The following is a 16,280-nucleotide window of genomic DNA, read 5'->3' on the forward strand; positions in this document are numbered from 1 at the left end:
TTTATTGATAATATAACATTATGATTCATTTTATTTTCAATGTGTAGCTGATTAAAAATGCAACTTCTGATGTTCCGCTTTGTCCCAACTGCATATTTAAGATGAATTAAATATGTTATAAAAGGTATTAGTGCATTGTTTTGGATGAACGGAACATGAAGTGACTTGGCGAGGACTTGGACTTCATACACCTGCCAACCGGCCTGCAGGAGGACCCGCAGCAGGAGGACCCGCAGCAGGAGGACCCGCAGCAGGAGGACCCGCAACCCGCAGGAGGACAGTGTGAAAGCCCGGGAGGCTCTTGGTTGCTCACGGCGTCAAAGAGCTCCGATCCGCCTGATTGCGCTAATTGATTTGCAATAAGACACATTAAGTATAATTAAGGAGACCTTAAGTATAATAAGGAGACCTTAACTATAACTAAGGAGATCTTAAGTATAATAAGGAGACCTTGAGTATAATAAGGAGACCGTGAGTATAATAAGGAGACCTTATATAATAAGGAGACCGTGAGTATAATAAGGAGACCTTATATAATAAGGAGACCGTGAGTATAATAAGGAGACCTTATATAATAAGGAGACCGTGAGTATAATAAGGAGACCTTATATAATAAGGAGACCGTGAGTATAATAAGGAGACCTTATATAATAAGGAGACCTTGGGTCGGACTGCTTTCTTTCCTCTTTCCGAGTTAAAGTTGCCGTCAAATGGACCTGAAATCCCTCAAACGCTGATCTGATTATTCCAGAATCTTCTGATCTCACATTTAGTCTCTCCCAACATTTAAACACAGCACGTTGTATTATTATATGAACACGTGACTTGATGTAGTTATACATACACTACTCCAGACGAAAGTCATTTACTTCACCAAGTGCAACTATGTTGCCGGAAAATGCCTTTTGACGTCTCCCCTCCCTGTTCTGTCTCTACAGTCTAAACAGGCAGCCCCGGCATGAAAGGGGTTAAGACAACTCGGAGCGGGGCAACAATGTGTCTTTGTGAGCGGCCCGGCCTCCTGACGGAGAATCAAAGTGTTTATGGAGTCACACAAAGGCCCGATGCGCCTTACAGCGGCGTGGAGCCCGGCTCGGCCTCATTTGTTGCCTCGGGATTTAAATGAAACGTTATGGTAATCGCCTCCTCCATGGACCATCAGCCTCCTCAAAGGCCTCTGTTTGGGATGCTAATTGCCACTAACATTGTCTCCCGGCATGCACCACTGTCCTCTGCTCACGAAACACACCGAGACCGGGACCGCAGAGACCCGAGCCGGCCGGGGAATGCGCGCGAGATCACAATCTAATCATCTGCTCCTGATAAGGCGCATTAATACCCGGATGTGCTTTATTCAACGTGTCATGTGGTGTGTTGTCATGTTGGTCCCCGAACCAGAAACCACTGTGTGTCTCACGTGCAGTAATAACACCGTAATAACCCCCGATATAAGCAAACACGTGACTTATGAGTGAACTAGAACACTTCTGCAGGAGAAAAGCGCGTTAACAAACTCGTCGAACTAGTGTGTGTGTGTGTGTGTGTGTGTGTGTGTGTGTGTGTGTGTGTGTGTGTGTGTGTGTGTGTGTGTGTGTGTGTGTCAGGTTAAGTGTCAGAAGGGACTTCAGACGGAGACTTCAAAGCTTCCGCAGCGATGCCGCTCGTTCCAGGTTCGCGGCTTTAAGTGTTTCCAAACCCGTCGCGTGCACGCGGAGGCCCGGCTGCGTGCACGCGGTGCTGCAGAGGGACGTGGTGCGTGACGACGAGAGTGTTCAGATATTTAATAATCCAGCTGGAATCATGGTTATTGTTGTAAAATGCTAAACAACTTTTAGTGGGCACCTGCGGCTCCCATTTAAATATGAATGCGGCCAACCGGAAACACTCTCTACCTGTTGTTCAAGAAACATGCTCCTCATCATCTACACATCATTTGTAATGCCAGTCCTGAAAACAGTAACTACTCGAAGCCCCGTTTATTTTATTTGTATCCACTTCCCCTCAAATAACCAAACTACCAGATGATGACCTCATCACCACGCGCGTCACCTTGGATGTAATTGCAAAGTTCAATAGAAGGGAACCTTTGGTGTTTCCATGAGAATAGAACATCAACAAGTGTGCGTCCTGGGTGAGGTCGCGGTGCCCTGTGGTCCTGCAGGGAAGCTTTTATTCTCTTGGTGAAGTTATGGCGCGGTGACAGATAGATTATGAGGATGATGGAGGTCTCACTCCGCACTATACAACCCGCTGAAAACTGAAGCCCATATGGCAGATATTGCTATATGGGCTTCATTTAACTCATAACCAGTAACATATAGACTGATATTTACACAACTCACATTACACTCTTTTATTATAACACCCAAATTGTTCGGTTGCAGAGGTACACCTTTTTTAGTTTGGGTATGACATCTTCGAGCAGAGGCCTAAAGATAGGTTTTAAAAAGGTTTTAAACGCCATCGTCCTCCTGAAGTACAACAACACACAGACACGAGCTGCGGGCTGCGAGTGGATCTTTTGGAAACACTTTTCAGGGATCAACTCTCCGAGCAGCTCGTGGGCGCGAACCTTTTCCTCCAGGAGCCGAGATCTCACCTAACGCGCTCATTAGAAGCGATGGAGATGGCGTGCGACCGGCGGGGAGAAAGCGCGCGTCCCGGGCTGCAGGCCTGAGTGTCCCGGGCTGCAGGCCTGAATGTCCCGGGCTGCATGCCTGAGTGTCCCGGGCTGCATGCCTGAGTGTCCCGGGCTGCAGGCCTGAATGTCCCGGCCTGCATGCCTGAGTGTCCCGGGCTGCAGGCCTGAATGTCCCGGCCTGCATGCCTGAGTGTCCCGGGCTGCAGGCCTGAATGTCCCGGGCTGCATGCCTGAATGTCCCGGGCTGCATGCCTGAGTGTCCCAGGCTGCATGCCTGAGTGTCCCGGGCTGCAGGCGGCGAGGAGGCGGCGCCGCGGTGCGCTGCAGCGGCCTGAACCTTCCAGTTCCCCTGGAGCCGCGCGCTTTGATCCGCGCGCTGCTGGCGCCTAAAGACAACATAACTTGTCTGCCCATTAGGGAGACTGACAAATCGTGACAGGTTGTTTATGCGGGGCAATTAGCGACGCAGACGCGTTGCCGAGAACTGACGACGCAGCAACAAAAATGATAAAAAGTGATATATTTTCACGTCCTTTACTCTAAGATTTGGGAAATTATCATTTTCAGCTGCAATATTTGTAAGATGTATAACTATGTTGGCAATGAAACAGACTCCAGATAATGAGAAGGTAGAGCAGGTAAATCAATGACAGTCCTGCTAAGTCTCTCCACTCCACATCACTCCTGACTTTAATGGATGTAGTCAAAGGGAACAGTCCTGATCCCTCCCCCAAGCCCGATCATTATCCCTAAATGACGGCGAGGCCTCCATCTGATTAGAGCCCCGCAGCCATCACACACACACGCACACACACACACACACACACACACACACACACACACACACACACACACACACACACACACACACACACACACACACACACACACAGCGCTGCAGAGGGGACTGTTGTGCAACATGTCAGATCTTCAGCATGGACAAAAACCATCATCATCATCATCATATAGGGATGTGGATAAATTAGGTCAAAAATCAAAGATGGAATAAACAAGATGAGTACTAATAAATATATCTCCTATTATAACAAGTAAAACACGTGTTGATATGATATTATAGGGGACAGTAACATCATTTTGTTAATCTTGACAAACATGAACACAACTCAATTTCAATTTTCAGATCAACAAGAGTTTGTTGTGTTTATGTGTATCTGAAATTGCTTGTTTAAAACAAAAAAAGTGACTGTTGTTAACTTGTTTCCCCTTCAGTCCAGGTCCAGCCCATCTCGCTCCTGATTGGCTGCCTCTCTCCCCCGAGCCTGCCTTATTACAGCCCTGCTCTCCGACCCGGTCACATAAACATGAGGCTCCCGTCACCGTGACCACTTGGTACCCCTCTGCCGTGCCCACAGAGTCCCTCACGCGCCGGTCGGACCCGTATGGCACCATCGACCGCCATGTCCGCTGTGGCCGCTGGTTCGAACCCCGCAGACCTTCCTGCCCGCTCGGTGCTCGTCAGCAGAGGAGACATGCAGACCAGCAGCAGCCCGAGTCCCGCAGAGGAGCCTGTGAAGCCCAAAGTCGCGATTCTTCCGTTCAGCGTCGAGGCTCTGATGGCTGACAGGAAACCCAGCAGAGAGGCGGTGTCCCCGGGTCCCGGGACGTCCCACGCGCTGGTGAAGAGCTTAAGGATGACTTCTTTCGGTAGTCTGGATACCTCCGCTCCTGCTTTATCCATGAGCTCCTCGTTTTCAGTGGGCGACATCATGAACATGCCGGAGGACGTGTTGATTAAGCCCGAGAGCCCGGACAGTAACGAGAGGACTTCCTGGCTACAGAGTCCTCGTTTTTCTCCGACACCTCCACGTAAGTCCTCTGCTGCTCTCCTGAACGGTTCTTCCTCCTTTTTTCTCCTCGTGAAAAGGTTTCTCTATTTTTGGGGAGTTTTTCCTGAGGTCCCGGGACAGGGATGTCTTATGTTGTGTGTCCAGACTGTAAAGCCCTCCGAGGCTAATTTGTATTTGTGATGTTGGGCTATATAAAATAAACTGAATTTAATTAAGTTTGGTGTCAGAAATCAATCATGAATATGAGTTATTTCTATATGGCGACATGTGTCCCGTGTATTTGTTCGCCGCTGCATTGCGACCCGCTGGTTTTAAATGAAGGTTCTGTCCCCACAGGGAGGCTGAGTCCGCCGGCCTGTCCTCTCCGGAAGCACAAGACCAACAGAAAGCCCCGGACCCCCTTCACCACGTCCCAGCTGCTGGCCCTGGAGAGGAAGTTCCGCCAAAAGCAGTACCTTTCCATCGCCGAGCGCGCGGAGTTCTCCAGCTCCCTCAACCTCACGGAGACCCAGGTCAAGATCTGGTTCCAGAACCGGAGAGCCAAAGCCAAGCGGCTGCAGGAGGCAGAGCTCGAGAAACTGAAAATGGCAGCGAAGCCGATGCTGCCTCCGGCTTTCGGGATTTCCTTTCCTCTGGGCGCGCACGTCCCGGGCTCCTACGGGTCGCACCCGTTCCAGAGGCACTCGCTGCCGGTTTCCCCCATGGGACTGTACGCCGCGCACGTCGGATACAGCATGTACCACCTGGCCTGACCCGGGCGGAAGGACCGGGGGTGCGCTGGGACACCAGGGGGGGTGAGACTACCCTCTGACTCTCTGAGGGCCCCGAGCCATGGGGGCCCTCTGTACAGGTGAGGAGAGACTCAATGCACCGAGAGGCGTGCTGGGGCCTCCGCACACGAGGACCTGGAAGTGGATCCACTTCTACTGACCTCGCGGTAAATTCACACACTGCGAAATAATCCAACTGTGTTACTCATTTATTATGGAGACTTCGATGTGGACTAAATTATAATGACGTAATGAGATAAATCATAATTCATAAAACAATCTGACCGTGAGCCTTAACGCCTTCAAGGTGGAAACAAATCAGAAGAGTGAGTGGGTCAAAGATATAGTTCCCTCCGCTTTCAGCAGCGAGAAGGCGGTGAAGCGGCTTCATGAGTTGTGTTGCTGTGTGTTGTTGTCATCATCGGACACACACTCTCACAATGTGTGTGTGCATTATGGGTAATAATGGGGACCTGAATCAGTGTCAATGCTCTTCGTGCTTCTGGACCTCAGCGTTTGTTTTATAACAGCAGTCTGTTGTTGGAGCGATTCCCTTCGGAAGGGATGTGTGTATGTAAAATAATGTATATTTGAAGAATATCCTCATTTATATTATGAATATATTTGTGACATAACTTAACAATAAATTGTTTATTCTTTTTCATTAAGCGGTTGTTCGTTTTGACTTGCATGGAAACTATTTCATTTAATTCATATTTTTAAATACTAAGTATTACCTGAAGTTGTAATACTTGAAGTTGTATAATTAAAAATAAGAAAATATAATTTTAAGCCCAAAACAATGGCTTAAAATTATATTTCCTTATTTTTAATTATACAACTTTAGTATTTTATAATTCTTTATCTATTTTTAGGACGAGGTTTGGGTCTGTTTAGAGAGCTGAGACAAAGTTTACGGCAACATTATTATTACCAGGCCAGTAAAACCCTGTTAAAAATAGAAAAATAGCTAAATTGCTCAGCATTTATACAACATTATGCTTCCAGGAGCAGTCTGACCCGCCATAACAACACTGACAGTATAATGTCACATCTCTGCAGCGCGCATTTAGACTGCTAACATGTCATTTGGAGGAATGTAGCGCTGCAGCTGCTGCTGCTCGGAGACAATAACCTACATGTTGGCGCCACAAGACTTCAAGGGGTGGAGACTTCAAAACACAGCGATAAATATTGGAGATTGCTCCTCTGGTTAAATTGCTTGTAAATTATCCACTGAAGTGTCATTATGGGGAGTTTAGGGTGTAGAACACCCCATTGTGGACAAACATATCACCTTACGCGCACAAAGCAGAGCTCTCATCCTCATGCGTCACTTTGCGCATCCGGAGACTCAGAAGACCAAACTGATCCTGCATGAGAACACAGAGCCGCTCTGAGAGCTTTATGTGGCGCTGCCGCTCTGAGGGGTTAAGTTGCAGTAAAATAATTGCTGTAATGAGCAAAGGCAATGCGCCGCAGACGGAGGCTCCAGAGAGGCTGTAGCTGCAGGCGAGGCGGAACTTTATCATTCCTGCAATGTCAACGGGGGACTGGGACGGGCAACAGGCTGCTGGGGGTTCCTCCTCCACACACACACACACACACACACACACACACACACACACACACACACACACACACACACACACACACACACACACACACACACACACACACACACACACACACTTTGTGTTTGTGTTGCCTATATAGGAATTTTAACGTGTTTTCTTGCAGCTGACTGATGTTTGGTGTTTTTTTTTTAATCATATTTATTTGCGGGTCTATTTCCCTCCGCGCATCTCGGCTCCATTATGCCCACGAGGCATGAATTAATACATAATCCCCGACAATACGTTGGAATCACGCGGATGGACGCTCCGCCTGAAAAGAAGAGAAACTTGACACAAAAGAGCCGAAGGGGATCCGTCCATTCTTTCTACTCTCTCTCTTTTGTCCCCGGCTCTCCGTCTTGCAGGAGCCCAGCAGAAAACAAAAGTCTCTTGTTGGTGTCATCCAGAAGATCACAGGACGCGACGTGACTCTGCGGCTGGACCTCTTGATCCCAGAGGGAGCGCGGCCTGCAGCGCGGATGAGTTATGATGAAGAGGATGAAGAGGCTTCACCTTCATCAGCGTGTTTACACACAAGATTAATTCATACAAGTTATTGAAGAAAGTGCAGCAAAGGTTTATTTCGGTTTATTTGTTCACTAACACTTGTATTGCAGAATATTGTTTTTAAGTATATAATGCAAGGATTTTATTTCACGTGAATTAATTGAAGAACGTCGCTGTTAGAATATGAACTTCATTTGGCTTTTCATAAAGAAGCTTTTTTAAAGCATCAATGACGCAAAAAGCAATAAAATGTCTGCACATTTTATTTGACTTTTACTAAAATAGATTATAGTTTATGTTGATATTTATGTTGACCTGAGTATTGGGAGGATATATTAATATTAGACAGTGCTGCCAGAGTAATGAGAAGAACATTTTACAAAAGGAAATATAAATGTTGAATAAACACTAAACACGTCCGTTATATGCATTTACAATGCGGGGAAATTAACCGTATATATACAGATTAAAAACAAGATAAACACACATAAGTTATTGTTCCTCAGACACACAACGCATTCTGTCCACAGCGGAGTACAGAAAGATGCTCGTTCCTTCCGAAAAATATATGAATAAGAAGTTACAAATATTACCACTAAACAATAAACATCGACCATCACATAATGTTCAAACTGTTATCCATGCGCGAAGCTAAATGAATATATTACAACTATATATGAGTATATCTGGTTAAGGGCATTTCATTCAGCGATGCAGGATTTTGTGAACAGTGATGGATAAAGCAGAGCAACAATAAATGTTAAAAAAATATTCGTGGCAAATAAATGAAATGTAACTATTTGGAAAACCCTCTGAAAATGTGAATATGAGATTTCACCTTCAGCTCCATGCAGATCATTTCTCTAACAGGTATTTACTTGTCTGCGTATTGAGAAAAAACTACAATACTACATAAAAAATATATAATTATAAATGTATATAATTGTGAATAGCCTACTATAGATGAATAGACACACTTCACGTCCTCACTGCAAAGGAAACCCGCCAGTCCTCCAGAGCACGTGCTGTAATATTAACATGCAGCAATAATGTATAAATCAATGTTTAGCCATCACCAGCATCTGTGTGCTTCACCAGAAAGACACACAGTGTAAAGTCTCTTAGGGAAACCAGATGTTCTCAGAGGGAAGTGCAAGAAATATTATCCAAATGTCATATAAAAAAAAGAGAAATGCAATAATGTCACCATGTAGTCAGTAAAAGTCAATGCCAAAGGCAAGGAATACATTATTGCTCATAGTCAAGCGTGACTATGTCTTAATGTTATGTGAAATAACTTAACAGGGCTTATACCATTTATATACTGCATTAAATCTGTTCTTCAGCTTGAATTATTCCCAATGATGACGCGCTCCTCTGTTGACACTGACTCTTCAGTGAAGAGCTTCAGTGCCCGCAGTGGCCACTAGATGGCGGTGCTGGAACGGCGACCTGCACTGGGACTTTGGTTGACCTAAAAATACATAATGTGCATAATCACATGTTGGCTCTATCGCTTCGGCTGCAGTTAATAACCACTGAGATATTAATAGAGCCATCTCTCAATGATCGATTAGGTGTGTTGATATGTATCTTGTTGAAGTGTATTCACCTATCAATAGTCCTCGTAACCCTTCAGTGAATACTTCATGTGCAACTGGAACAGCTGTTTCAGTTGATAGGAGGGGAAACGTTGGTTTGAGAGTTTTAAATAGCAACCAAATGTACTGTCCAGCGTAATGAGGGAACGTTTCTTTTAAGATGTAATAAAAGTGCTAATTGTGGTGGAAAATTGCCTGGAAACCCCCATAAAGAAAACTGCATCACAAACTACATCACTGATGCGTTTTTGTAAATTGTTGTAGTATTGTATTGTAGTTGTTGGTCCTTTACAACGTCATTTATTTACAGAGCCCTTCGGCTAAGTTTGTTTTATTTATGTTTTATTGTGCAGCATTAAACATTCTTGGTGAGTGTCTTAGCATTGCATTGTTAAATGAATAGCCGCCTGTGGTTTTGTTCTTGTTTTACTAATGAAAGACAATAATGTGGATTCTGGTCCTGTGATGATGATCCATAAGCAGAGCCATTAAGATGATTTCTTAACGAGCACATGCTGTTGGGTTAGTTCATTAATTAAGTGCAATTATCAAACGATAAACATGCTTATTAGAAAATGTGTTCAAATAAAATTGCAGGCTGTTAAATTATTATGAGAATGTGTTGTCAGATTAAAACAATCTTCTGCAAAGGACTGACTTTACTCCCAATGTTTAAAGAACGATCACATTTTAAATGGAGAACCGAAAGATTTGTTGATTAAAATTCTGCGACATTATAACATGTTTAAAACTCTTTGTGAATTCACGTGTCTTTGCTTATTAATGTAACATTTAGTTCTGTCCTTTGACTGAAGAATTGATATTTAGTTCTCATCACAGAAGGAAATAGTTTTCAACTATTTTCAACTTAAAGGCTGTTGATTTGACTGTTTTGCCAGATTTCAGTGCTGCATCTTTGTTATAAAATGACATCTAGAAATAACTTTATTAATAATTACTGTCACTGAAACAAACAGAGAGAGAGAGAGAGAGAGAGAGAGAGAGAGAGAGAGAGAGAGAGAGAGAGAGAGAGAGAGAAAGTTCAGCAGTTTAAAATTATGAAAACCTTCCTCATCTGATGTCCAATATGAAGCTACAACAACCAGCACCACCTTGTGGCGGATGAAAGTACTGCCGAACTGGATAAACCTGCAGTATTTATTGCCGGCAGACAATAGATGAGCAATGCATGATGGGACCCTTCCTCTGAACCAGAGAGGCTCTGATGGACCTGATCATAACCAGGAGTAATATTCAAACTCATGACAAATGTAAAGCATGCATTACATTCCTCTGATGGACATTTTGACAACATTAGCACCAAACTGGCAGCAAAGCAAACGGTGGCTCTTATGGGACAGATGCGTTAATGATGCGTGAACAGAATGTGCAAATATTAATGGGATTAATGTTATAAAGAATCCATGTATGTTGTGAGAAAGGAAAATTCAAAGGACAAATTATTCACACACAAACATGGAAATCAAATGAGTGAAACGTGAGCGTTTGACAAAAAGAAAAGCTGAATGCTCACTGGTCTGATCTCATCACGACGTCACATCTCTAGCTTCATGTTCGTGTGTCTTGGCTCTGGGCCAACATGAGCAGCGACCAACTCCACTTCTGCAGGAGCCTCTGCTTCCTCGCTCAAGCTTCATGGATCATGGCTGTCTGGAGCCGGTCCTGTCTCCTGTCTCCTGTCTCCTACCCCCTACCTCCTATCTCCTGTCTCCTACCTCCTATCTTCTGTCTCCTGCCCTACCGCCTGTCTCTTGTCTCCTACCTCCTGCCTCCTGTCTCCTGTCTCCTGCCTCCTGTCTCCTGTCTTCTACCTCCTGTCTCCTGCATCCTACCTCCTGACTCCTACCTCCTGCCTCCTACCTCCTACCTTCTGTCTCCTGTCTCCTACCTCCTGTCTCTTGCCTCCTATCTTATGTCTCCTGCCCTACCGCCTGTCTCTTGTCTCCTACCTCCTGCCTCCTGTCTCCTGCCTCCTGTCTCCTACCTCCTATCTTCTGTCTCCTGCCCTACCGCCTGTCTCTTGTCTCCTACCTCCTGCCTCCTGTCTCCTGTCTCCTACCTCCTACCCCCTGCATCCTACCTCCTGACTCCTACCTCCTGCCTCCTACCTCCTACCTTCTGTCTCCTGTCTCCTACCTCCTACCACCTGCCATGGCCCTGCTGATGCCCTCCTCTCTCCCTCCTTCTGCTTCATGGATCGTGGTTATCTGGATCATGGACCATGCCTACTACTCATTATATGAATCATTTCTGTCATATTCATGTAATGTGCTGTAACTCTGTTACGTTGTTCATTCTGGTCACATGACATCTATTCTCCTGTCCATCCGGGGAGAGGGATCCTCCTCTGTTGCTCTCCTGAAGGCTTCTTCCCTTTTTCCCTGTGAAAGGGTTTTTCTATTTTTTGGGGAGTTTTCATTTTAAAGTTTTACATTTTAATTTGTGATTTTGGGCTAAACAAAATAAAGTGAACTGAATTGAGTGAGTCATGGTGACGCTGGTGAGGGGCCTTTTGGGCGACTGGCTAGTTTTAGTACTGAACTGTCTGACATGTAACTTTAACATGAAGCATTACATCCAGGGTTGAGCAGAACGCAGCACACATCTGGTAAACCGTCTTCTTGGAGAAGAGCACATATTTAAGGGATAAATGGCCTCACAATCAAAGAACTCTTTGAATATAAAGTCAACTTTACGCAGCTGTCCTTCTGGGTGCAGATCAGGCGTCCGGCCCACAGGGGGCAGCAGAGGCCCGGTATGAGACCAGAGAGGAAGACGTGAAACCCAACATGTAAATAATGGAAGCTGTGAGGCCTGTGGGTGGTGTAAGAAAAACATTCCTTCTCTTCAAAACACAACAACCAGTTTAGTTGTGCTTTGAAGAAGAAAAGTGATTTTGTACTTTGACCTCAACATAGTTACTCAAATGCAACAGTGTTTTCACTTCATCGTCTTCTTCGTCTCAATAAAAATGAAATACATCATTAGTCGTCACGCTGAGTGGAAACCAGCGCGTCTGTCAGAGTGAAACAACCTCAAGGACATCGTGCTGCTCACACTGGACAGTGGCCAGCGAGGTTTCCCAGAATCCACTGGCAGACATTTTGGACTTCAGAGAATAGAAAAAAGTAAAAGCTGACACATACAGAGCAGATTTATTACATAAAGTGTGTACATAAAACAGGCATGTGTCTAATATGTCTCAAACAGCGAGGGCTCACTCTGTTTTACATCCATCGGCCTCGAGAGCTAAGAAAACATTTATTTTGTTCCGCTTCAGCACACACACACACACACACACACACACACACACACACACACACACACACACACACACACACACACACGTAACTTCTTTTGGTATAAAAAACAAAAGTAGGAAAAATAAACGTTCTAAGACGATCCTGAAAGAGCTCGATTGTGAGAGAGGAACTTTCTTACATAACATTTCCAGCCATGTGTTCATGCATAGTGCTCCTTTAGGACGTCCCGGTCAGACCAAGGCAATGCAACATATTTCTCTTAATGACAGAGAACCTTTGATCGGCTCACAAGCATCTCTTATTGCTTTATTATTTCAAGCTTCTCATCGGCATTCAGCTAATTTCCTGTGGAAAGTTGTGCACTCTCTCTGGAATGTGTCCACACGGGTCCACTAGCACGAGCAGCAGGTACAGCGTGAAGCAGCTCTGTGAGGGGATGCATTAATACAGGTCTACATGTGGCTGATGTGAATGTAGCTCTGCCATCCGCTCATCTCTCCTCCTGCAGCAGCTGCAGCCGGTCCTCTGCGTAGTGAGGCCGGATGTGTCCGGTGTCGATCGCCTCACAGTCGTCTGTGAAGAACACCAGGTCCTGCCAACCAAGCCAGACATGCGGTCAGGAGCCTGGACCCTGAAGACCAGGATGTTCAGGTCACGCTGCAGGTGTTCGGTGCTCTTACCCGGTAACAGATCCTGGTGATGATGGTGTGCAGGTTCTGGACTTTGTGCTTCAGCAGCACCAGTCTGGGGCGCTGCCTGCAGCTCTGGTCCGGGTGGTTCAGAACCACGTAGAGGAAGTCCCGCAGCTTGGTGGTGACGCACGAGTTCTAGAAGGATAACAGCTCTTACACATAGATGTTTTTGCACAACAGTTTTGAAGTATTTACACTTTTTTGGAATAGAGTATATTAATTAATTGGATATGACTTTACCTCACAGTACACTTTGATGCATTGAATTAGCTTCAGGGTTCATACACATTCTCACCAGTGGGTTTCATGACTTTTTCATGACTTTCAACCAAACATTTAGTGAAATCTGGGTGTAAACAGTAAAAAGTGAGTAAATGTAGTATTTAAACTAACAATGAGAATACAAAGCATACAGTAAACCTTAAATGACTCAAATGAATGAGACAATAGTTTGATTAAAAGAATAAACATTTATATAGATGCCTGTATGTATGCCTGTTTATATTTTGAGCGTTTTTCTTTTAAAAGCATATTAATTATTTCAAACTCAGCGTAAATGAACGACATGAACACATGAATATAACACATTTACATGACGTTTAATACACTTTTGGAACCCTGTAGCTTCCTGTGCTCTAGCTCCTATCTAACTGGGATTTAGTCAACTTGTTGATTTTGTATTAAATGAACTCCTTTAGCTCTTAAAGGGACAGTGCACCCAAAAGTAAAAAATGCATCCTCTTGTGCTATTTATTCATCTACATTGTTTTGGTGTGAGTTGCCTATAGTTTTGCAGATATTGGCCATAATGAAGTCTGCTAGTTCTACATGAAACCCAGGGCTTGAAAATAAAGCTCAACATCAATGTCTCTTTCCAGAAATCATGAGCAGGTTACTCATAAAACCGACCCAGTGTAATCTAGAAACATATTCCCAAATGTCCTGGCGTCCATTCAGCACCTCTTATCCACCTCTGGCGTCAACCCGTTGATTTAAACTTACATGCACATCGATGAAGATCACCGGCAGAACTTCCGCGCACGTTTTCTGCAACACAACAAACACGCGTCGTTACAGGAGCACCGGAGCGGCACGGAGACGCGCGGGGCCGCGCACGGCGGCGCGCTTACCGTGCGTGGGGACGCGTGGATCCGGTCCAGCAGAGCCATCACCTCCCGGCTCAGGCCGAGCGCCCTGGAGTAGCAGGTCGGGGGCGCGCAGTCCGACGGGCACGCGAAGATGAAGAAGCACACGAGGGTCGCGAGTTCGAGCCTCATGTCGGACAGCAGGCTGATCAGGAGGACCGCTAAGGACCAGCGGGGCTTAAGTAGTGGAGAGGAGGAGGAAGAGGAGGAGATGAAGAGGAGGAGGGCGATGACGTGGAGGCTGAGGAAGCTCTGGCTCCTGAGCCAAACATGTCGCAACCTTTGCTCAACGTGTTGCTTTGTCAAATGCACATTTCTGAAATAGTTTATACCAGATATTAATGATGTCCCAACAAGAGTTTGATTTGTAGTCATGAGCTTCATCAATGGGACCATAACAATGTGATTATTCAACTGAATTCATTGGAACTGCACATTAAATAACTTGGATACATTTGGATACATTTCTGATGTCCTGGTGCATCTGGAGATGAGAGGATAACCACAAACACTCACATCTGAATAACAATACTAATGCAGTATACTTATACTACAGGAATATGGGGTCCGATCACACAGAAAAATTCACAAATATATTATATTTACAAATGCACACAGAAGGATTTACAAATACATTCCAATGATTTATATAGATGTACAAAAAAAAAATGTATTTGTGTGTTTAAAAAAGTTTTTCCGAACTGTCCAACCTGCAGCTCTGAAAATGAACAGTGTCTTTCACACATAGATGTTTTTGCACAACAGGTTTTAAGTATTTACACTTTTTGATAGTAAATTAATTCATATTGGATATGAATTTAGTGGATTTAGGGATTTAGTCAACTTGCAAATTTAAAAATACACATCCTCTTGTGCTATTTATTAATCTAGATTGTTTTGGTGTGAGTTTTCTAGTGAGATATATCTCTAAATAAAATAAATATATAATAATATATGTATTAATAAAGATAAAAATAATATAATATATGTATTAATACATTTAAAAAAGATATATGTATTACTAAAATAAATATATAATAATAAAATTTTAATTTTTACTTTATATTAAGTTTTTTTGAACTGTTCATCCTTGGGGCAGGGGAGTTTAACCTAACCTAACCTACCTAACCCATCCCATCCCATCCCGTCCCATCCCATCCCGTCCCGTCCCATCAATCCTAACCTACTTAACTCGACCCCAATTACCCATCGGTATATCCGTGCACATGCACCTTTACACGGATGTACTGATGCGCGCCACCTAGTTGACAGTTCTTCTTAGAGACATTCATTACGCAATTGTACTGACAGTCTCTAAGTTTGTGGGAGGAAACCTTGAAGGAAACCCACCTGACACGAGAAGCTAGCGCAAGCCTCGCCATGTGGGAGGAAACCTTGAAGGAAACCCACCTGACACGAGAAGCTAGTGCAAGCCTCGCCATGCGCGAGACCCGGCGGCGAACCCGGGTCTCGCGTAGGGATGTTAGGGGAACCAGTACTTAACCCCCACACCATCGTGTCAGCCAATACTGTAGATACATCATGACGTATTTATACTGTAGTATTGCTTCAAAGCGTCGAAACCCAGGGCGACGTGACGCGTCGGTCCTGTACCACGTGACCAAGTCGCCGTTCTGACTTCCGGAAACATGACAAACGCACGGAGAAAGAGAGAGAGGACGTTTTTCCTCAGAGAGCGAGAGAAAGAGGGAGGTGAAGAAGAAGAGAGCGAGAGAAAGAGGGAGGTGAAGAAGAAGAAAAGAGCTTCGAGCTCCGCCTGCAACGGCAAGAACATCCGGGTTACAACCGGTGATTAAGTTTGAAGTGAATTCATGCAGCGAGGGTTTATCTTTTGCTTAAACGTTACAATAACAATAAAACAACAACAACAGATAATTGGGTAATACCTGTAGGTGGGTCAGCTTATTGTTTTCTACCAGCTCAGCGACAGATCAGGGTTTGTTTGTTCTTTTGTTTGATTGTTTTAAGTTACAATAAATAGCAGTAAACCCAGACTCCCGCATGGACCCTGCATTCTTTTAGCTGCTACATAACTACGGTGCATCAGCGGCTTTTTGATTTTGATTTATATTTATTGTATTTTATTTACGGGACAAATGGCCATTACACCAGTGTTTAAGCTTTCTATTTAAATAACTATGCAGACTCTTTGGAGAGAAAGACTTAAGGAAACAAGAGCCTGCAGCACGCTAGCA

The 16,280-nt window shown here is 44.6% G+C and overlaps 2 protein-coding genes across 2 annotated transcripts; one reads left to right on the forward strand and one right to left on the reverse strand.

Moving 5' to 3' along the window:
• Nucleotides 1–4,041: 4,041 nt before the first annotated feature.
• On the forward strand, nt 4,042–5,818 carry msx1a (muscle segment homeobox 1a; the record flags this gene model as incomplete). The annotated part of the gene is made up of 2 exons (XM_079218885.1): nt 4,042–4,468; nt 4,786–5,818. The coding sequence occupies 2 exons, from the start codon at nt 4,042–4,044 to the stop codon at nt 5,199–5,201; spliced, it is 843 nt and encodes a 280-aa protein (XP_079075011.1). The 3' UTR covers nt 5,202–5,818.
• Nucleotides 5,819–12,106: 6,288 nt separating this feature from the next.
• cytl1 (cytokine like 1) lies at nt 12,107–14,203 on the reverse strand. The gene is made up of 4 exons (XM_079218054.1): nt 14,050–14,203; nt 13,922–13,966; nt 12,908–13,054; nt 12,107–12,819 (listed from the first exon to the last, which is right to left on the reverse strand). Exons 1-4 carry the CDS (start codon nt 14,194–14,196, stop codon nt 12,718–12,720), a joined length of 441 nt encoding a protein of 146 aa, XP_079074180.1. The 5' UTR covers nt 14,197–14,203; the 3' UTR covers nt 12,107–12,717.
• Between the last annotated feature and the right edge of the window lie 2,077 nt (nt 14,204–16,280).

Source organism: Taurulus bubalis (genome assembly GCF_910589615.1).
Source record: "Taurulus bubalis genome assembly, chromosome: 5".
Taxonomy (NCBI): domain Eukaryota; kingdom Metazoa; phylum Chordata; class Actinopteri; order Perciformes; family Cottidae; genus Taurulus; species Taurulus bubalis.